This window comes from Rhinopithecus roxellana, chromosome 13 (genome assembly GCF_007565055.1).
Source record: "Rhinopithecus roxellana isolate Shanxi Qingling chromosome 13, ASM756505v1, whole genome shotgun sequence".
NCBI lineage: Eukaryota > Metazoa > Chordata > Mammalia > Primates > Cercopithecidae > Rhinopithecus > Rhinopithecus roxellana.
In genome coordinates, this window is record NC_044561.1 from 22,659,479 (window position 1) to 22,680,575 (window position 21,097).

The window sequence follows — 21,097 nt, forward strand, 5'->3', positions numbered from 1 at the left end:
TTGGGTGGGGGTGGGGCTGCACCCTATGGATTGGGTTGCCTGTTAGACCTGGGGAGGTGGGGTGGGTGGGGATATTGGGGCAGAATCTCCTTCCTAGATTTGCTGAGTGTGCCTTGTTCCAGGGATCAGAGGACAGCTTGTGGAGGCTCAGGTTGTGGGGAATGGTTAATGGCCAGATCCAGATCCTACCCCTTCAGTCAGCCCCAGCTCTTATCCTGCACCTCAGCTGGGAGCCTGACTCTCTTGCTTTGTAAATAGGGAATGATCCCCTTTCATGAGACCACCATCATGTGTGGGCCTATGGTAGGAGACTGTGGCTAGAACCTGCGTTTTTCTCAACACTATTTTTATGACCCAAGGGCAGCACCTTCTGAATGGGAGATCATGTGACTACTGGGAATGCATGTTCCTCTAGTGCACCTGTGTTTAGTGGTAACACCTCACATGCAGAATCTGGTTACCTATGCAGTTGTGAATATCCAGAAGTTAAGTGAATCGCTGTCTATAGTCTTACCCAATTCATGATTTGACCTTTTCTCCCTTACGTGAATGTGTTGGTGGTGATTTGGAAAAAGAAAATTAGGAAGACCTTCTGAAAGTATAGTCATCCTCAAAGTTTGTACTGTGGCACCTTGACTCCTGGAGGTTTTTGTCTCAGTCTGATTTAATCAGTGATTTTTCATTCTGTACTTAATGACCTCTGGTTTTTCTTGAGTGAGCTAATTTAGAAAAAAAACAAGTTAAATGGTTGAGTTTATTTCATATTACTTGCTTTTAAAAAGAAAGAAAACAGCAGCATTATTCAATTTGAGTGAATCAGTAGGCAAGTCCTCAGAGTCAGGACAAACATGAAATAGTTTCATGTTTTCATCTTGGAGCACAGCTATTTGGTTTCCTTGCTGTGTTGTAGAAACTAAGAATTTGAAACTCCACCTGGTGGGGACTTTCTGTCACTGCAGGTGGATTTAATACAAATGCAGCCCCAAATATTTTAATTCAGAGTGATTGTTGATTTCTCTTAAGATTTAACTCTCTCAGCTAGATTGTCAGGTGACTTGTATACCGCTCTTATAGATTTGCTGTCTTTGGTAATGTTTATGAACTATACTTCACCATGCAGAGAAGAGATGGGATTTGACTTGTGGCGTAACTGAATACTTGGGTGGATGCTTTGATGTGTTTACATAATTGGAGGGTGACATTGTCACAGTAACTCTAGGAACAAGGATTTGTTTTAAAAATCTGTCAGTGTGACCCAGGGTCACAGAGTTGTTTGCTACAGAAATCATATGTATTTAAATGTATGGGCCATTAGGACTTTTTGTTGATGGCTTGTGGGAAGTCTGTATATGACTATTGCTTTAGCCACTGTTCTCTGTAATTTTCTAGAAGCTTCATTACTTCCTGATGAAACAAACCAAGTAGTCTGGGATTTCTGCATAATGTCCCCACTTAATATCTTTTGTTCCTTTAGAATGTATCTACCTACCGTAGGAAACGGATTTCCTGTTTCAAGAGAAAGTGGCATTGTAGCGAAGTGTTATTAAGGTATTATATCCTTTAAGAAGGAAGAGTCCTGCCTGTCATCCCAGTGGTCACAGAGTACACCATGCTCCAGCAGGACACACCTCACACTCTCTCCATCCTCAGACCCCCTTGTTTTAAACCCAGGCATCACTTCTAAAAGTCTTCCTCAGTAAGCTAGATGCCTCTTGGTGGTCAGGATTGTACTATACTCATCATTTCTGTTTCCAGGGCCTAGCAAGATGCAGGATGCATGGCGTGGAGTAAGCTCTTCCATAAAGGTTTGGTAGATCAGATGTTTTTTCTCTCTAGTATTAAAAAAAAAAAGAAAAGGCTTTTTGGAGGAGTTGAAGTTTTTGTTGTTCAAATAGTAGATGAAAAAATGCTACTTTAATTCTTTCTTTAGTAATTCTAGATAAGATATATATTATGTGCCTTAAATTCTAAAAATTTTGGCCAGACACAGTGGCTCACACCTGCAATTCCAGCATTTTGAGAGGCTGAGGCAGGAAGATTGCTTGAGTTCAGGAGTTCGAGGCTACAGTGAGCTATGATCATGCCACTGTACTCCAGCCTGGGCAACAGACTGTCTCAAGAAAATATAATTTCTGAATATTGTTTCTAAATGAGCAAATACCATTTTGGTCAGATTAAAAAGTGTTTTGGTTAGATCAAATTGTAGTAAGAGCCAGGAGTATCCAGCATAAAACACCACAGTGTAAGTTTTAAAGTTTTTTAATTTCTAAAGTTGTCTCTGATACACAACCACTGTAAAAAGTTTAGGATTCCTTAAATGTCCTGATGAAATGCACATGCATATCTTCAGCACATATCCAAAATATACACAAATGAGTCAGTTGACATCTGCTTCTGCTTTTTTTTTTTTAAGGTATAAATTTGAATCTGGCTCTTTTTAATCATCTCCAGCACTTTGTCTAAGTAGCTTTCCATGATTTGTATACAAAAGTCACTTCCCGGGAGAGGAAGACTCTTTAAAGTGTAAGCCGAAGTATACACATGATTAACATCAGAGAGATCTTCGTTTTTGGAAGTAATTTGAAAGAAAATGAGCATGGTTTAGGAAAAAAAAGAAATTGGAACCACATTTTTAGATATTTATGTGTAACAAGAAAGGATTGTATCAGCCTTCCTCTATAGTACATACTATGTGACTTTATTTGTATAATTTTCAAGGTACTTTTTAAGTAGAAACAATGTTTAATTCAAAATTTTAAGGCTTACATACCTAAAAGTGATGCATCTTAACATCTGAGTGTTTTTTACGTGTTAATAATAAGGAAATAGTAATGATATAAAAGCATTAAATTGTTTGGGACTTGTAGTTTAAAAATCTGGATCTATTTAATATTAAAATGAAGCAAATTTAAAAGAGGGAATGAAATTTTTCCCCTCATCTTTCAGCATGTTTGAGTGTAATGCTTCAATTCATGGTGAAATTTTTCCTAAATGAGATGGTTCAAGATCAAGCATTAGCATTGTGTGACCACAGTGCCATGACCATAGCATTTCAGCATCACCAAGGATGATGTTCCTGAAAGGAAGAGACACAAGCGAGAAACTCGTGTGCCATATTGGTTTTGGGTCACAGAATGTGCAGGGTACGCTCTGATTGATAGGGAACTTCCCTGTAGTGTAGGAGGGGCCCCTGTTTTGTGGGCTATCACAGTAAGTTTGTTGTGTTCCTAAGATAAAGCTCAGAGTTCATTCATATCACGTCCATCTTTTTGTCCTTTTTAACTTCACCGTAGTTGTTACTCTCATGTGCCTCTTCCTTACCTGCCCATGAATATAATTTCCACTGTCATATTTACCCAAAATCTCCATCCTTTTTTCTGGTACCTTTCCTCATTTGCAAATGTCCCCCCAGGGGGTAATGGGGACACAATTATGGGCTTCAAGGGTGCTACATCCCTTCTGCAGCCCCCCTGCCTGCCCCAGGCAGCCAGCCTTCCCTCCCTACACTGTGGTCCTTGGATTGTTGCTGCTGTTGAGACTCTGGACCAGTCTGCAACATCTCTTTCTAGCAGAAACACTTCATGCAAGCAGCTTTTTCAGCACCAGCTTCTGTGGCAAAGCTGTGGGTCCACTCACTAGTCACATTTTTTTTCCTTAATACCCCAGAGGACGCAGGCACTCCCAAGTGGGAGGATGAGGCTGCTGATAATCAGCTCAGCCTCCTTTGCAACACCTCTGCCGAGTCCAGCTCACTCACACCCCTCCCCCGTCCTGTCCCCAGTTTGGTCTCCTTTGGAGACCACGGTCATTAGGCAGGTCTGTACATGCATGAGTCGGAGTTGTGGGCTGGGTCTGTCCACTAGTCCAGTTCTCTGAAGATTGCATGGAAGTTAAGAGGTGGTTCTTTTTAGAGCCCCTGAGGGTCGCTGGGGAGCATTTTTGGCTAACTTCAGAGCTTGCCTGTCAAAGCCTTTATTAGGACTTAAGCCAAAACCCTGAGTCCCTTTGCATTCAAGTGTGGTCTGCCCACAGGCAGCTTATTAGAAATGCAAATTTGTTGCCCCCTCCCTGTTTAGAATCTTTGGAGTAGGGCTCAGGGCTCTTTCTAGCCCTCCAGGCAATTCCTGCGCATGCCCACCTTTGAGAAGCTGCATTCTAGTATACATTATTAATGGTGAAGATTGTAGTGCAGGCACTCTTCTAGGATTTTGGAAGCAGAAGGAATCTCAGTTGGAGGCCATGCATGGTACAACAGTGTTCCCCTCAATCTTTATTTATACTGTTAAAGAATTTGTAGCCCAGGGAACTGCTGTAACTCCTCAGCCATGTAAGCAGTGGAAGGGAAGCCAGGACTCTAATGCAGAGCTGCTGATTTTATTTTTGTCATTCTAGAACAACTTTTGCTATATGATGTTTCTTCCTTTGCAATATGTTAAGAGCATTCTTAATTTCCTTGAAGGAAACAGGCAGCACCTGTTCTTCCATCCGTCTTCTCTAGTCCCCTGAAACCTCAGTTTTTATCAGTAGTCTTGGTCACCTCCTCCCACAACTGCTGACCTCTGATGTATTTTGAAGTTCGCATACGTGCAATAGAGTAAAAGGATTGGACACCCAAAGATGTGTTTTGGTGTGGGTACTTACAGGGAACACCACTCATACGTTTTCCCATTTGTTCATTTAATAAACATTGGAACTTACTACTTGTTCCGTGTTGCTCTGATGAATCTTTCTCCAGTTAAAGGAACAATTGTATTTGTCTAAAGAGAGTGTGAGATTCTTAATTGCGGACATGCTAAAGTGTGTTAAAGTGACTTACAAGTTCCAACTGTTGGTTGTGTAGTATGTGAGTGCTCCTTCACCAAAGGGTTTTTTTTCCTTACAGCTGATACAGACCAGCGCTGGGCACCAGGCTGCAGCCATAGTCAAAGTTCAAAGACTAATCAGAGTCACGAGTTTTGGAGTTTCGCAATTTACTAAATGAACAGCCATTTTAATTGCTTGTCAAAGGACTCAACAATGGGATTGTTGGGCTCATCTAAACTGTTTCTCAGCAGCTGGTAGAAGTCTCAGGTGAATCTTTTTAAGGATTGCGATGTCAAAGAAAATGAATTGGTTTTTAAAGTTTGTACTTTTTGCCTGTTCTTTATTTGGTGAGTATGTCTTGGTAGGAAGAACAGTGTCCTGTTTTAGTTGAGGGCAGGAATATACTAAGCCAGTACCTGTTTTTTTGAAATATCAGTTGCCTTTGGGAATGAACATAAATGATTTGCTTTTCTGTACATTAGTTCTTTTTACTTTGAACATACCATTCCATTATTTGAGTTTTTTAGTGAGCAACCTGACACTTCTTAATTGTTTTTATTGTTTAAAAAAAAGATATTTTGCTCTTTTTAAACATATTATTTTCTAAAAGTTGGCAAACTGATGAAACTGGGTTTAATTTATTTGGATTGAATCTTAGGGGCATGTAAGTTTTGGTCAAACCTTAAGCAGTGCTTGTTTCTTGTGCTCTCAGAAGGATTTGGTATATCTTTTCTTTTGATCATACAGTCTCTGAGACAGTGCCCAGGTGTTGCATATTTGAGTAGATAGTCTTGGTAACACGTGCTTTACTGCACTGTCTTTAGAAACACTTTGTAATTGCACTCTCTAGATAATCTTTATAATATTAAAACTTTTTTCTTTTCAAAATAAAAAGAATGATGGAACATGACCAGAAAGAGTTAAATATTGGTTGAAGCCATGTGAAATGGTTAATATTTGTAAGCTTTTGAGCTCCAAAAATGACATTTTCTTACGGGTGAACCTAATACATCCTCCAAATTAATTTTTGGTAGATGATACCCTAAATGGTCAGCAGTCCTTTTGGTTCTCTCTCACAGCTTTCAAGAAACTCCTGTGTTTTAGATGTTACATTTGTTCCAACTGCTGCTGCTTATTTCCTAAGAAGGGCTTTCTGCTTCTTGGAGCTGTGCAGTGGCTACCCAGCTCTTTAGACTGAAAAGAGCTTTTGTTTATTAGAAGTCTGTGGCTGAGATCCAGCCAGTCCTAGCCGGGCCTATGGTTGCCAAATGCTGCTTTGGTTGTTTTCTTCGGCGTGAGCAGACACACACTTGATCTCGGTAGAGTACCATGTCCTTTTGCTGTTAAAATGAACCTAGACATTCATTTCTGGCTTAAAAATGTGTTACTTATCACTAGGGTATGTGATCCAAAAACTCTTTATTAAGATGTATGCATACTAAAAACATGAGAATTGTGACCCAACTCCTCACTCGAGATGAATGCATGTGATAATAGCTTTCCTGAACTTAGGGGGAAAGCACCTCAAATACGCGTTTTGAGGTAGCAGTGATTTTGGTTATGCTTAAGAAATTTCTGTTTGTCAAACGCTTGTCTCATCTCGCCTTTACTGCACTGTGAAACAGACTGTTGTCAAGGTCTTTTGTAGTAAGTTAGAGATTTTTTCCCCCATCTTCAAAGAAGATATAAATAAATGTAGGCATGGTTTCTATTAAAAAGAAATGTGAAAATGTTTCCTACATTATTCTACTGCCTTACATGGTCACACACTTTCAGGTCATTTCCAGTAGTAGATTTAGAAAATGTCCACTATATTTGAAGGCATGGTTGGATAGCAGTGCCCTCTTGTGGGAAAACGACATATTGCTTATGTTGTGCTTGCTTTAAACATTAGCAAGGATTTTAAAATTTTATTAACTGGATGCAGTGGCTCACGCCTGTAATCCCAGCACTTTGGGATGCTGAGGCAGGTAGATCACCTAAGTTGGGAGTTCGAGACCATCCTGACCAACATGGAGAAACCCCGTCTCTACTAAAAATGCAAAATTAGCTGAGTGTGGTGGCACATTCCTGTAATCCCAGCTACTGGGGAAGCTGAGGCAGGAGAATTGCTTGAACCAGGGAGGCGGAAGTTGCAGTGAGCTGAGATCACGCCATTGCACTCTAGCCTGGACAACAAGAGGGAAGCTCTGTCTCAGAAAAAAAAAAAAAAAATGATGTGTACAAGCATGTTTTGTACAAAATGCTTTTTCACTAGAACCCATTGTTAATTTAAGGTTTATTCCTAATTTCTTCCATGTTTTAAAAGTAAAAAGGGCGGGGAGGGTAATGGAGATGATGGGGGTGTGAATAGGATTTGCTCTAGTTCCTTGGGTGGGGGATGAAATTCTCTGAGAGCCAGAAAATGTTTTTGAGCAGCTCATGGCAGATATTTTTAAAGAAATAAGTATAAACAGCTCCAAGTCAAGTTTTTAAAGTGCATTTCTTATAAAAGCCCCTTTTCAGCATTTCTTATAAAAGTCCCTTTTCAGTGTAAACTCTTTTTTAGGGAAGGCTCTCTAGGCTGAGAGGGAGCAAGCATCCCTTCAGGTACTTGAGTCTAATCAAATGGTAGAGTGTAAATCGCATTTTTGCAATAAAGGGTCATGATTGGCTTTGGTGTCAGGGTGGCATCTGAGTCCTGGCTCTGGCAGGACTAAGCGATGGTGGACTCTGGCAAAGAATTTCACTTCCTTGCCCCTAGTGGTGGTGATAGTCCAGTACCTTTTTTTCAAGTTTTTGAGCCTTAACTGGAAGAATGTGGGTGCCTGCCACATAAGTGTGTGCTTCAAAATGGTAGCAGAAATGATTTTGTTTATTGGATTTTGTTCTTACTGTAAAAAAAAGTTTACTTTTTTTCATATTTTAACTTTTTCATATTTAATATTTGTTAACTGAATGCTAATGAATTAAATGGAATCTTGGGACTTAGAAGCTGAAGGCGAAATCATGAACTAACATTCAGAGTGAGAGAGGGCTCACTTTGAATTTCTAATAGGGTGTTTTCCCCCATTTCAGTTTAAGGAAATTGATATAATTTGGTCAGTGATTTACTATCATTTAAGGAAACATGCATTTTTGTAAGTAAAACTTTTCTAAACGTATCACATTTCAGATATATGCAGTATAATTTTAAAATATGTAATGTTTAACAAGTACCTTTATGGAATCAACTTGTTTGTTAAAACTCATTTCATTGGTGTATAGAGTTTGAAATACCTTCATTTTTAAGAGCTGTAATATATAAACATATACTAGTAATAAATACAATATTACAATAATAAATATATTGTATATTTGTGCATGAACTGCCCAAAGCAGTAACCCATCTCCCCTGAGGAGAGTGCTGGGGTGTAGCCCATGGGCAGCGGCTTAAGGCAGCTCACTAGCTCCTGTAGCTCTGGGCTATACAGGAATCTCAAGAGCTTGCTCCTTTGGGCCTCACTTTCCCATCTTATCTCGGAGCACAGCTATTTGGTTTCCTTGCTGTGTTGTAGGATATGGAGTGTGTCACATAGCCATCTGGTTGTAACTTTTTTTCAGGGCTGACATTCTGATTTCTTTCTCTATTAATTTGTATCCTTCCAAAGGCTTTAGGGGTCTGCCTTCATAAACATGACAATGCTGGTGATAAGGATAAGATCAGAAAGAATGGAGTGAGTGATTAGTTGTGCTCTAGCCTAGCAGTACTATAGACGGAGCCACCTCATGTGGATCACAGTGGCAACACAGCGTAGAGCTATTGACAACCCCTGCTACCCTCCCCACCACGCACATGCCAGGCTCACCCCCACTATCTCAGGACACTATGGAGGGTCTCTGTGAGATCAAAAAGATTACCCAAAAAAAGTGTAAAAGTGTTCTGTTCAAGGGTATAGATTTGACTGCATTTCTCAGTTCTCAATACAGTTGTTTAAAATTCAGCTTTTAGGATTCATTGGTGGCAAGCCAGTAAGGTTTAATGAGAGGGCTGAATTATAGAATATTTTTTAATGGAGTTTTGTCCCTCTGAGGTACATTCAGTAACAGAAACTAGGCCAACAAGTTATTGACAATTAGTGGTCCTTTGGGAATCTGCTTTAATGAATAGATAAGAATGATTTGTAATTAGCATAATAATTATATGCAAATGAATGCTTCTGAATTGCTCTAAAACACTTCTGAACTGTTTAAACAGCCCTCCTGAGATCTTGTTACTCTATTAATTTGTGTAGCAAATGTTTTTTTCATAGATCATGCAAAGATAAACTTCAGCCCAGCCCCTGTCCGAACGATTATGTATTCCAAGGTGGTAGGACCTGAATTAATGAGATTTACTTATACTATATTAATGGTACTCTGTGGGAACCTGAAAGGTTGAGGAGTCACTAGGGAGATGTAATTAAAAATAGAAAAGAAAGCTGCTTATTTGAAAATAACTGTTGAAATCAGTTTCTTAAACAAGTTAGTAAATGTTATTTCTCTTTACACCTCTGTTATTTGCTTTTGTAAAATTTAATGCAAACATTTTTTTTTAAAATGGGCTTACTTACTCTTTGGAGTCTCGCTTGAATTTTGTCAGCTCGAGTTACTCGTTTGGCATTAGGGTCAACAGTGATAGGATCCAGGAGCTCATTTAGGTGCCCCAATACTGGAAAATTCAGGGCAGTGCTAATCAATGATGATTGTTATTTATCTTCATATTTAATTCAGCTTTATCCTCCATCCTGGGCTTTATTTTTAGGAAGTGATTAGAGGAAATAAGCCTTGCTAAGTTGAGCTGCAATACCCATGCATTTAAACTTAATGATTATCTTTGAGCTATTTTAATAGATACCTAATTAATCATTGTATGCTAAAGGAAAGCATTTTATATAGCAGACTGCAGGATCCTAATCTCTCTCTCAAGCTTTTATGTTTACCCAATAAAACACCCCCTCTCCACAGGGTGGAAAATAGGGGTTGATCTTTTATAAGCAGGTGCCAAGAAGTTGCTAATGCTTGTGGTTTGGGTACTCTTTTTCCTTAGTTTACACTTCGCCTCACCTCTGGTAACCCATGCTTGGTTATTTAAGCAATTTCTGGTGTCTGGAGCTCATCTCAATTTTTCCACAAGCTGTCAAGAAACTCTACCAGCCTGCCCCCCACCTCCTACTCACTTCCCCATTCATAATTAGGAGTTAAATCTGGGCTCAGGGACATTTTGTTTGGCTCAGCACAGACAGATTTTGTACTTTCATTTTTGGGGGCAGCCACTATTCTCAAAGATTCATAAAACTAATATTCTTTGTATTCGAAATGAATCTGGTTTCTATTGAGAGTTTCTGTTGAGATCTGTAGTGAGCAACAGATGTACACCCAAGAGGTAGCACAACTTTAGTATTCCAGTGACAGAAAACAGTTATTTATAAGAAATTAGTGAGTGTATTCTGTGGCTCCAGTGTGGAGCCTCAGTAATCCATTTATTTACCATATTATATTTTATTTTGTTCTCCAAAGGGTATCCTGCCTGTTTTTTTTAAATAAGAGTTTTCAATTAAATAGAGTTGTATTAACACTAATCCGAATATACCTTATGCTGATACCATTGTATTTTTTCGTTGTTCAGGCACTATTATTGGTGGAGCAAGTAGTGTCTAGGGATATTACACCTAACTTGATAATGATGGTTTTACTAAGCCCTTATCCTGGCCAGGCCTCTGGGCATTATACAGATAATTAAAGTTGAATCATAAAAAATTTTAAACACAATGCACCTTAGCAATAAGATTTTTCTACTTTTAAACATGATTTTAAAACCCATTTTAAAAATGCATTTCCTTAGCCTGGTGAATTTGCTCTCTTTTTTTCCCAAGGATTACAGAAAGTGCATAGCAAATTCAGCCTTCAGAATACCCAGGAGCTGAAGACTCAAGTAGGCTACAGCTGTCTTCACCCACAGTATTCTAAAAGAACTAATGAGATGAGAAGTCTGCAGCTGGTGGCAAGCACAATAAACCATGAGCCAAGGGCTTCTCTTCATCAGAGCCTCCCCTTTCCCCATGGGATCCCAAAGGAGACAGAATACTAACAAAGCCAGCAGGCTGTCTCATTCCACACTATTGCTCATTTGCAGCTATAATTGGTAGCTGAGGTTGCATTCTGTATGCTGAAACTGTCATACATGAAGGAATATATTTGTTCATTGTGATACGGACATAAATCGTTCAGTTTTCAGATATAGCAAGACCAAACTAGATACCCAACAGTGAAAATGTAGCAAAGAAGATACTGTTCAAAAAATTAGGTGTTTGTTGTGGAAATACAAAACTGAGGTTGTTAAAAAGCTACTTCCTGCATCTTAATATCTTGCCACTTAATTCAGCTGATTAAACATTTACATATTCTTCATATTCAAACTAATGTAAAACAGAAATTCCTAGGTTTTGACAAGATTCATTATTCTCATCTTTCAAGGTTAAAGTGCTATTGTTAATAATTGGGTTTTGTTACGTTTTCAGTATAATATCTTTAATATTTTTCTGCTTTGTATTCAAGAGGAGAAAAAGCAGAGAGGGGAAGACTTCATTTCATATATACATATGTATATGTGTATGATATTTTACATACACACAGTTGTGCTTCATAGGAAAATCCACTTTGATATCTCTAGTGCTGCAGCTTCTTGGTATTTTTGAAACGTGGTTTGATTATCTGGCATTTGTTGACACCTTTTGCCATCATCCTGTGTGGTGTACCAGAATGTGCCCAGGACCGAGGCTAAGGAGGCTTGAGTTGAAGTGCTGGGGTAGGTGAGCCCTACCACGTCCTTGTCAGACTGTGGTTTTAGCATCTTTCAAATGAAGGAGCTTGGGTGGTCTTTAAGGTTCATTTCACTTCTGTGATTCTGTGAATCCATAGTTCAGATTTTTCTCCTGTTAAACGTGATTTTAAAATCCATTTTAAAAGTGCGTTTCCTTTGCTGGTTTTGTTTGGTTTTGATTCTGACAGTAATTGTCTCCATTCTCTGTTGGCAGTTAACAGGTACTTCCTGGTGTTTGAGTTACCTGTTCTTTGTTTGCCTCTTTCTTTATCCTAACTAGACTGATTCTTTAGGAGCCAGAACTGTGTTGGTTCTCCTTTACTTCATCTGTTTCCTTGAATTACCTCTTATTAATAACATCTGGTGTGCTACCTTCTATATGATGGCTGTTCAATAACTAGATTTTGATTGAGGGAAATGATGCTGAAAGTAATTATTTGATACAATGTTAAATACTTTCAATTTTTGAAAAAAAAAAGAGCTTGCTTTTAGGTTTTAATTCCAAGCCTCTGACCTAGAAGAAAATGTTTTATGGTGTTGCAGGTTAATTTATGTTAATAGAGTAGCTTATTTCTCATTGTGAATCCAGGTCTTGAAACCACCTGTACACACAGTTGATTCTTTTGTCAATCAGAAGTAGAGTTATTCATTTTTAGGATGAAGTTCAAAATTGAAGTTTAAGAACTCATACTTGCTGACAGTAACTGAGCTTTCTGCTGCTCTGCCCAGACATAGGAAGTAAGTCCAGTTGTCCAGCTCCTTGCAGACTGTCCATCCCAGTTTGTCATTCCTGGGTAATGCAGATGCCTGTGGCTATGCCACATTGCATGTTTTAAAGCATTAAGACTCAGTATGGTGAGACCTATTTGCTTGTTCCGTAATTTTAGGTTATTGTTGGTCCTTTTGTAGACAACCTTTAGAGAGGCTTCAAGTTCTGGGTCACATATTTACACAGTTATCTTTCTTTAAAGTTTTGTTTTCTCTCTGAACTGAGCATTTTTCTTTCCTCACATAATTTGTTTATAACTTTCTCTTTAGGAATTATTAACATGGCATATGCACTTACTGAGTAACTGTTAAGTTTTGGGTGGCTGCTTCTCAACATTTTTTTTTTTTTTTTTGATTTGCGGAAAGTTCGTATTATACTGTAGAGCATGTTCAGTTCTTGCTTTTGCTTGTACTGCCCTTATCTCTAGAACAGTGATTTTAGTTAAGGTTTCATATCTGACATATCTGAACATTTTTCGCTAAGTATGGGGTCTCTTCACAAATTCCGTAAAAGACCCCAGAGTCAGAAAGTCTGCTCAAGAAGCAAGGGACTCTTCCCACCTCTCTTTCTTTGTAATGTTTTAAACTGACCAACTGACCATGGTCAAGTTACTGTTGTAAGTCTCTCTTATTATTATTGTTAATCTGGGCTCTAGCTCTTCAAAAGTAATTTTATCTTTTTTTCTGGAGAGATAGAGAGAGAGAGAGAGAGAGAGAGAGAGAGAGAGTGTGTGTGTGTGTATAATGACAAGAGAACTTTTGTAAAGCGGGTAGATTTTAAAAGATTTTCTTTTTTCATTTCCTCCATTCTGTCAGGAAAAGGATATACTAAGGGAAACAATTTACACACACTAGAACCCTGAATAAAACCTTTATTTTAGAGCCATTCCCCTGTGGTATATAACTGAGGCAGTCCCGTGACACCCCTCCCTCGCCTCCTTTGACAGTGGGGGGCTGACATGAGTGCACTCCTTCTGTGAGGAAGCCAAGCCATGGGTACCCCAGGGCTCTCTGAACGAGGGTTTGGAGAGGCCAGTCACAAAATGGAGATGTCCACCACAGACCCAACTGTAGGAAGAGGTTGGAGGATGCTGCAGAATCCATAGTTCTGATTTTGTTCCCAGCCACAGTAGTTGCTTTGGCCAGCGTTAACAGTCCAGTGTCATCATCTCCCTGTAGTGTCAAAACTGGGATGGGTATGTTTTATTCTTTGAATGTGATTATCCATTTATCAAAATGCTTAAATTATTAAAACATTGTTGGAAGGTTTGTTCTTGGAGACGGCTGTCCAGTAACCAGTCAGAGTGGATTGCTAGTCTAAGACTTTTATTATTTCTTATTATGTAGTTATTTAGCCCAAGGTGAAAGTTTAGCAAAGGAAACCAAACTGAAAACAATGGACAGGTCCTGAGCATTTTTCTACTTTTATACAAAAGCACAGTGAGTCTAATTGATTTCTGTCATGTGTTTTGGTAGCTGCAAAGAGCTGTTCTGGCAAGGTTAAAGAATATTCTCTGGTTTTCTTCTCTGCCTCTGACTTTGTTTTGCTTTGCAGGACTACAAAGCTGATGAAGACCCAGCATTATTCCAGTCAGTCAAGACCAAGAGAGGCCCTTTGGGACCCAACTGGAAGGTACTGGATGCTGACCTTTCTGACAGGCATAGTCTTGGCAACAGAACACTTGACAGGTCCTGAGTCTTGAAGAGGTGGTGACGTTTAAGTGAAAAATAGAAATGGCACAAAAATAGTTTTATTTGCGATAAGGACTTACAGCCAGTTGCAGTTGGCCAGCAAATCTGTGCTGCATTAACAACAGAACAGAGCCAGACTGTCACTTTCAGCATAATGCTGCTCCAGTAACTCTTAAAAGAGACAAGTGATTTAGTGTTTGGGGATTGTAATGTTCTCTTTTGAGACCTGAAGCAGTATAAAAATCCATGTTAAATGAAGGTTTATAGTTTAAGTTTAGTCTTAGTAAAAACTGAACAAGTTCCCTTCACCCAAGCTCATATTCCTGGACTTTCAATAGTTATATTTTTGGAAAGCAGGACACGAGCGAGCAATTTTTGTGGCAAGTAGGTTTTGTTTTTGTTTTTTTGAGATGGAGTTTTGCTCTTGTTGCCCAGGCTGGGGTGCAGTGGCACAGTCTGGGCTCATTGCAGCCTCTGCCTCCCGGGTTCAAGTGATTCTCCTGCCTCAGCCTCCCGGGTAACTGGGATTACAGGCATGCGTCACCATGCCTGGCTAATTTTGTATTTTTAATAGAGACGGGGTTTCTCCATGTTGGTCAGGCTGGTTTCGAACTACCGACTTCAAGTGATTCACCCACCTCGGCCTCCCAAAGTGCTGGGATTACAGGCATGAACCACCACGCCCAGCCAGTAGTTGATTTTAAATAAACTGCACCCCTTTACTTTATTCATGGAAGTAAGGTAATGTCAAGGTAATAATGTAAATTGCCATAGAAATATAATGCATTTTAAAGACATCTGCTAAACTAAATGACAGATCCTTAAAGAAGTTTTAATGTGTTATTGGCAAGTTATTACAGCTAATTTGACAGGAGAAGAGCATAAAAACTTACACATGCCCACAGCAGATTTTCTACTCACAGGGTCTTACTTGGTAACCAACCTTTCTGTGCTGAAGCCAGTCACAGGTCATCGATAAATGATGTCTAGATACTAGTTGTTGCATGCAGATAGAGGATTACTGTTACAGCCCCACAGAGAACTCATTGAGTGGTTCTCCATGGGTGTTAGACTGTTTTGTGGACCGTCTTGTGCATCAACTATAAGGAAAAAAGACTTTAACTTTGGTTTATAAGAAATGATTCATAACTATCTTATTTTCACATTTGTTCTCTGGGTAGAGTGTAGTTCAAAATTCTCCCAGTTTTAATACTTAGCATGTTAGGCCAATCTTGGGTTACTATAAAGAACCTGAGATTGGGTAATATATAAAGAAAAGAGACTTGGGCCAGGCATGGTGGCTCACACCTGTAATCCCAGTACTTTGGGAGGCTGAGGCCCCGGGGTGGATCACCTGAGGTCAGGAGTTCAAGACCAGCCTGGGCAACATAGTGAAACCCCATCTCTACTAAAAATACAAAGATTAGCTGGGTGCGGTGGTCCTTGCGTGTATAATCCCAGCTACTCAGGAGGCTGAGGCAAGAGAATCACTTGAACCGGGGAGGCAGAGCTTGCAGTGAGCCGAGATTGCAACATTGCACTCCAGCCTGGGCAACAGAGCGAGACTCCCTCTCAAAAAAAAAAAAAAAAAAAAAAAAAAGGTTTAATTGGCTCACAGTTCTGCACACTGTACAGGAAGCATAGTGCTGGTATCTGCTTTTGGGGAGGCTTCAGAAAGCTTACAGTCATGGTAGGCAAAGGAGGAGCAGACGTCTCACATGGCGGAAGTGGGGCAGGGAAGTGTGCCAGGCTCTTTTATACAACCAGATCTCATGTGAACTCAGAATGGGAGCTCACTTATCACCAAGGGGATGGCTCAAGACATTCATGAAGGATCTGCACTCATGATCCAAACACCTGTTAGAGGCTTTACCTCTAACATTAGGGATTTGCATTTCAACATTGGGGATTGCATTTCAGCATGAGATTTGCGCAGGGACAAATTTCCAATCTATACTACCCAGAAAGTGATATATACCACTTAGAAATTAACAAATTCAGCCTGCTTGATGTAAATTTGCTTTAATGGATTTTAAAAATGTCCCCACCCTTTTCCAGATTTCTAGCTTCAGACTTTAGAACTCAATCTTAGTTGGAGAGGAAGCCTTTTGAGATTTCACACTGGTCTTCTAAATAAGGACACCACGCCAAAGAGCAGCCCAGATGGTGGCTACCCCCACTGGTGCTGTAACTTCTAAAATAGTACATCTTATTCCAATGCGTAGTAGCTCTAGCTGACAATACTTTTACAGGGAGTAAAGGGGCATGAGGTTGAGACCCAGAGGTGAATTAAATATTGTATTTTCTTGAAATTACTGCTTTTCAAGTATAAACATTAGAAGACAATGCTACATTATGTGGTAGGCTTTATGTTTGGGCTCAAATCCTTCCTGTAGGAACTCCTAACTGATCTTATAACAGGCAGCAAAAGTAGTTTGATACTCTGAGTTGTACCGATTTCTAACTTTTTAGGAACTTGGAATATATACCATGTCTGGCCTAATTTTTAACTGATACTGCTTTGTCTTTTATTATTGACTAACGATTGAAATTCTAGAATAGGTTTAATTCTTAGAAATAATGTGATTTTTATATTTCTGCAGGTTGCAGAACTGCAGTTTTTTTCCATTTTCACCCCTGTGTTAAACAGTAACTTATTAGACTGGTAGGGTACTGGTTGTTTCTGCCCATTTGCCTGTTGATTGTTCATTTTATCCAGATAATGGTGGATCCAGCTACTCTTATAAATTGAGCTACTACCTGACTGAATTTCTGTGAATTACTGTGATCTCAGAAATAACTAGTGCAGTCAAGAATAACTAATAATAATTAAGCCATCCACTCGATGCTGTGGAGGGAAATAAAGAGTAAGAAGATAGCTGATAATATGGCATATAGGAAATTAGGAACCTTTGGACTTGATCTTACCACTGTCTTCTGTAAACATGTTTAGCAGGCCCTCTTTGCCAGTTACTGTCCTGGTGGAGGCTCTGAGGGTAGCACTAGGGAACAGTAATAGTTGGAAATTTTTATACTTCTGAAATGCAAGGAAGTAATAGGGAACAAACATATAATTATTATGGCTGAAAGGAAGAAGAAATCTTATTGTGGACCCACTTACCCACTTGTGTGGAAGAATGTTCTTATAGAAGAGGTGCCTGGTAGTTCCACAGTCTCTCTCTCAAAAGGCCTCTGTGAGCCATTCCCACACTTACCCTTCAGCAGAAACCTGCCTTACCAGTACGAATTCCAAAGTCTATTCGAAGCTAAATGCAAATCCCATGATGTCTTTGAAACTTTAACTTATTTGTCTAATGGTGATATTTTCCCTCTGAATTATTGCAGTATTTACTTCCTGTCTGCACCAGACTGACTAGGGGAAAATAAACTTTTCCTTGGTACTAGGTTCTGTACAAGGTTACATTTAATCTTTACAACCTTCGTGTGGTGTAAGTTCAGCTGCTTTATTTTATATAGTTGAGAAACTTGGGCAGAGAAACACACATAATAGTTGTAGGAAACAACATCTGCCATTTCTGGAATACCTGATTCAGTGCTAGTTACAGCAGTGTGTAAGGTATGGAGATGTAGCAGGTTTTAACTCTTAATCCAGTGACTCCTAGATCACCATTCTGTACCTTTTATGCCCTGTTGCATCATTGGCAATTGTGTGACTCCCTATTCATGGTATTTGCCAGAATTTGATAATTTCTGTTACACTAGTGGTAACGTTTTCAATGGTCAGGGAATCTTTAAGTGTCAGAGGCACTAAGGGAGATCCGTTAAAAAGCCATTGGGAATCTACACAAGTTGTAACTTAACCCTCACTCTGAGCCTTGATTTCCACATCTCCAAAATGGAATGATTTTAGTAACTACCAGAAGGTAGTTGTAAAGACTGGGTGAAATAATGTTAAGTTCCCAGCACGGAAGAAGTGCATAATCAGTGTTAACCGTTATCATTGTCATCATGCTTTTGTCTTTCGTCTCTTGGGGTTGCTGAGATCTATAAATGTGACCCTGTATTTATGACGCATAATTCTTATCTGTCTGGTATCCAGAGAGTTCCCCTCATTCTAGAATGTGTTCCCCTCATTCTGGTATCTAGGGATTGTTAAACACATCCGGGTTCACGTGTCTTTACTCCTCATGGTTATATATGTTTAATGAGTGATTTTATTTGGTTATCCATGAAGTAGAGAACCACACGGTTTAGAGAGGATTCACTAGCAGGGGATGATGAGGTTGCTAAGGAATATATTTTCATATTTTCCACATTTGTTAAGAGTACAGACAATTTTTTTAGCCTATGATGTGAAACATATCTTTTATTTTTAAAAAACTACAAACCCAGAGATGCAGGCCTCGGTTGTGTATTTATTTTCCCGCTGAAGAAAGAATTTTTAAAATCTGAGTGCATGAATTATAGTTTTGTTACTTAGGATTCAGCACTTGATGAAGTGACTGTGTGCATAGTAATAGGAAAGCGATTTATAACCTGATTAAGAATTTTGCTTCAAGGCAGAATCGTACATTTCTGATGGATGTAAATGTCTTGCTTCTCTATAGCACTGTGTGCACGTGTGTGTTTGTGTGTGTGAGAGTACCTGTTTCCATTTGTTTTTAGCTTTTCAGTTTCCCTTCTCTGATTTGAGTGAGGAATTGTCATTTTAACAGATTGAAACACTACCTTTGAAGATTATGGTTTCATTTTTATCCCATGGCAAGGCCTCATTTCTTTCTTCATTTAAGCCAGACATCTCTTGAAGATTTAAGCTTCTGTGTCTACAAATACATGATAGTTAATAATTAGGCCTCTAAAGGTCTTTGTAGGAGGCTTTGTCAAAGCGTCTCTCCCTTACAGGGCTTGATGTGTCTCAGAAGTCTCAGCCAGAGCTCTGAACTTCGGAATATATAAGGGAATACGGTCAAATAAATAAGTTGATCCAGAAATTATGGTGGTTTTTAAATTATCTTTATGTACATGTTCTTTCTTATCATAAAGGCATGCCCCGTTTGTCTTTTGTGTTAACTCTAGCCTGAGCTAATGCTCCGCAGTCAGAGCTTGGCCGTTCAGATTTTCATACTGTTTAGCTGCTCAGTCAGCTTTAGACTCATTCTAGAACAGCCATAGAGGCCATTCTGGATCCTTCATGCCAGTGGAGGGAAACCATATTTGTGCATGATAGAGATGTTAATTTGTTTCATGCCATGCTACCAAGATTTCTTTCTTTTTCTACCCCATGTCTGTGAAAAGATGGTGGTACACTTGGTGTCAGTGACCTAAGATAAGGAAACTGCAAAATTTTTTTGGCCAGGGATAGGAGGAGTAGAAGTGAGTGATGAGGGAGAAGTTGAAATTCAGGTGTAGGCCGGGAGCGGTGGCTCACGCCTGTAATCCCAGCACTTTGGGAGGCCAAGACGGGCGGATCACGAGGTCAGGAGATCGAGACCATCCTGACTAACACGGTGAAACCCTGTCTCTACTAAAAATACAAAAATTAGCCGGGCGCGGTGGCGGGTGCTTGTAGTCCCAGCTACACGGGAGGCTGAAGCAGGAGAATGGCGTGAACCCAGGAGGCGGAGCTTGCAGTGAGTAGAGATCGCGCCACCGCACTCCAGCCTGGGTGACGGAGCGAGACTCCGTCTCAAAAAAAAAAAAAAGAAAGAAAGAAAGAAATTCAGGTGTGGAAATCTCTTTTGAGATAGAGAGCGGCAGGAAAGCCACCCAGAGACTCAAGTGGCTTATGAGCAGTGTTTTTTACTTGGTAGCCGCCCTAGTGGAAAGACTGGGAGGTGCTCTCTTGTTTCTTAGCCTCAACATGTCTGTGAGATCCAGGGAGGATACAAAGCATTTGAAAACATGTTCCCTCCCTGTAATCTCACGTTTGAAACCCCATAGTGGGTGGCATAAAGAGGCTTAGTAATTAGTTTCTGGTTAGACCACATTTTGGATTATGTATAATAAAGCAGACCTTCAAGCATGGCTGAGTTTTTTTAAATATCTAGTTTAATGACTACATTTTTAATTTGATTTTTAAAATAAATATATAGCACATAGTATGTACTAATTATGTTAACTCCTACAGAGGATACCCAAAAAAAAAAAAAAAAAAAAAAAAGGTTTTCCATGTCTTTAAGAAGCTAAGTGCTCTAAGAGCAAAACTGATTAATTCTAACCTTATCTTGGCTGTGGAATGTCTCTGTTCTCAGGCAGAGTTAAAGGATTCAGGCACAGATGAATGAATGTCTTATTCAAGTTCAAGAAGTGATTTGGCAGTGTGAGCTTCTTGCAGAGATTCTTCCAGACACTTCCAGAAACAGTTTTCTTCATGAGTTTCATTTGAAGGTGAACTTGGGGTTTTGCTTGAAAATAGTGTCACTCCTGGAGTTATCAGACACAAGCATGAAGCATGTAACATAGTCCTCTTTAGTGAAATGGGTGTGAGCCACACAAAAAATTCGGTTTGGAGGAACGTGGAAAATGTGACTGATTATCCTCTCACAGGCAGTAAGTTTTCCTGTCTGGATCTTATTTCGCCTATTTTTGTGAAATTAGATTAACCTACAATTAGTTCAGTCTTTTTTAACTCACATTTAGTCTCACGTTTACTTCTTCCATTTAATATTTTCCATTTGCCCCACCAGATGGGCCTCCTCCACCTTTGAATGCCACTAGAGTCTTGCCGATGACCTTCTCATGGCTCCCAGTGTGTCTTGGGTTAGCGGGGTGGTTTATGTATTCCCTCTGTCTTCCTTCCCCCCACCTCCTCCACCTCCTGTTGTTCACACTGAATTTTAAACGATAGGCTTTGTGTCTGACTTACCTTGATATGAGTCAGTGCCAAGCAGGGAGGTTTGCTCATAGTAGGGGCTTGTAAGTATTTGCTAGATTCAAGTTAACTACCTTAAACCAAATAAAAATCAAGTAAATGTTGGACTTCCCATGTATTTACAGAAATATAATGTCCAATGTAGATCTGTCAGAATGGCTACTAAAATAAATGGTTACCTA

The 21,097-nt window shown here is 39.5% G+C and overlaps 1 protein-coding gene across 2 annotated transcripts in view; it reads left to right on the forward strand.

Moving 5' to 3' along the window:
• PITPNB (phosphatidylinositol transfer protein beta) overlaps positions 1 to 21,097 on the forward strand; it is a 68,257-nt gene that overhangs the window by 31,380 nt on the left and 15,780 nt on the right. For both annotated transcript variants that reach the window (XM_030915126.1, XM_010375573.2), the window contains exon 8: positions 13,947 to 14,024. In XM_030915126.1, the coding sequence (XP_030770986.1) occupies positions 13,947 to 14,024 (78 nt within the window). The remainder of the gene's footprint in view (positions 1 to 13,946; positions 14,025 to 21,097) is intronic.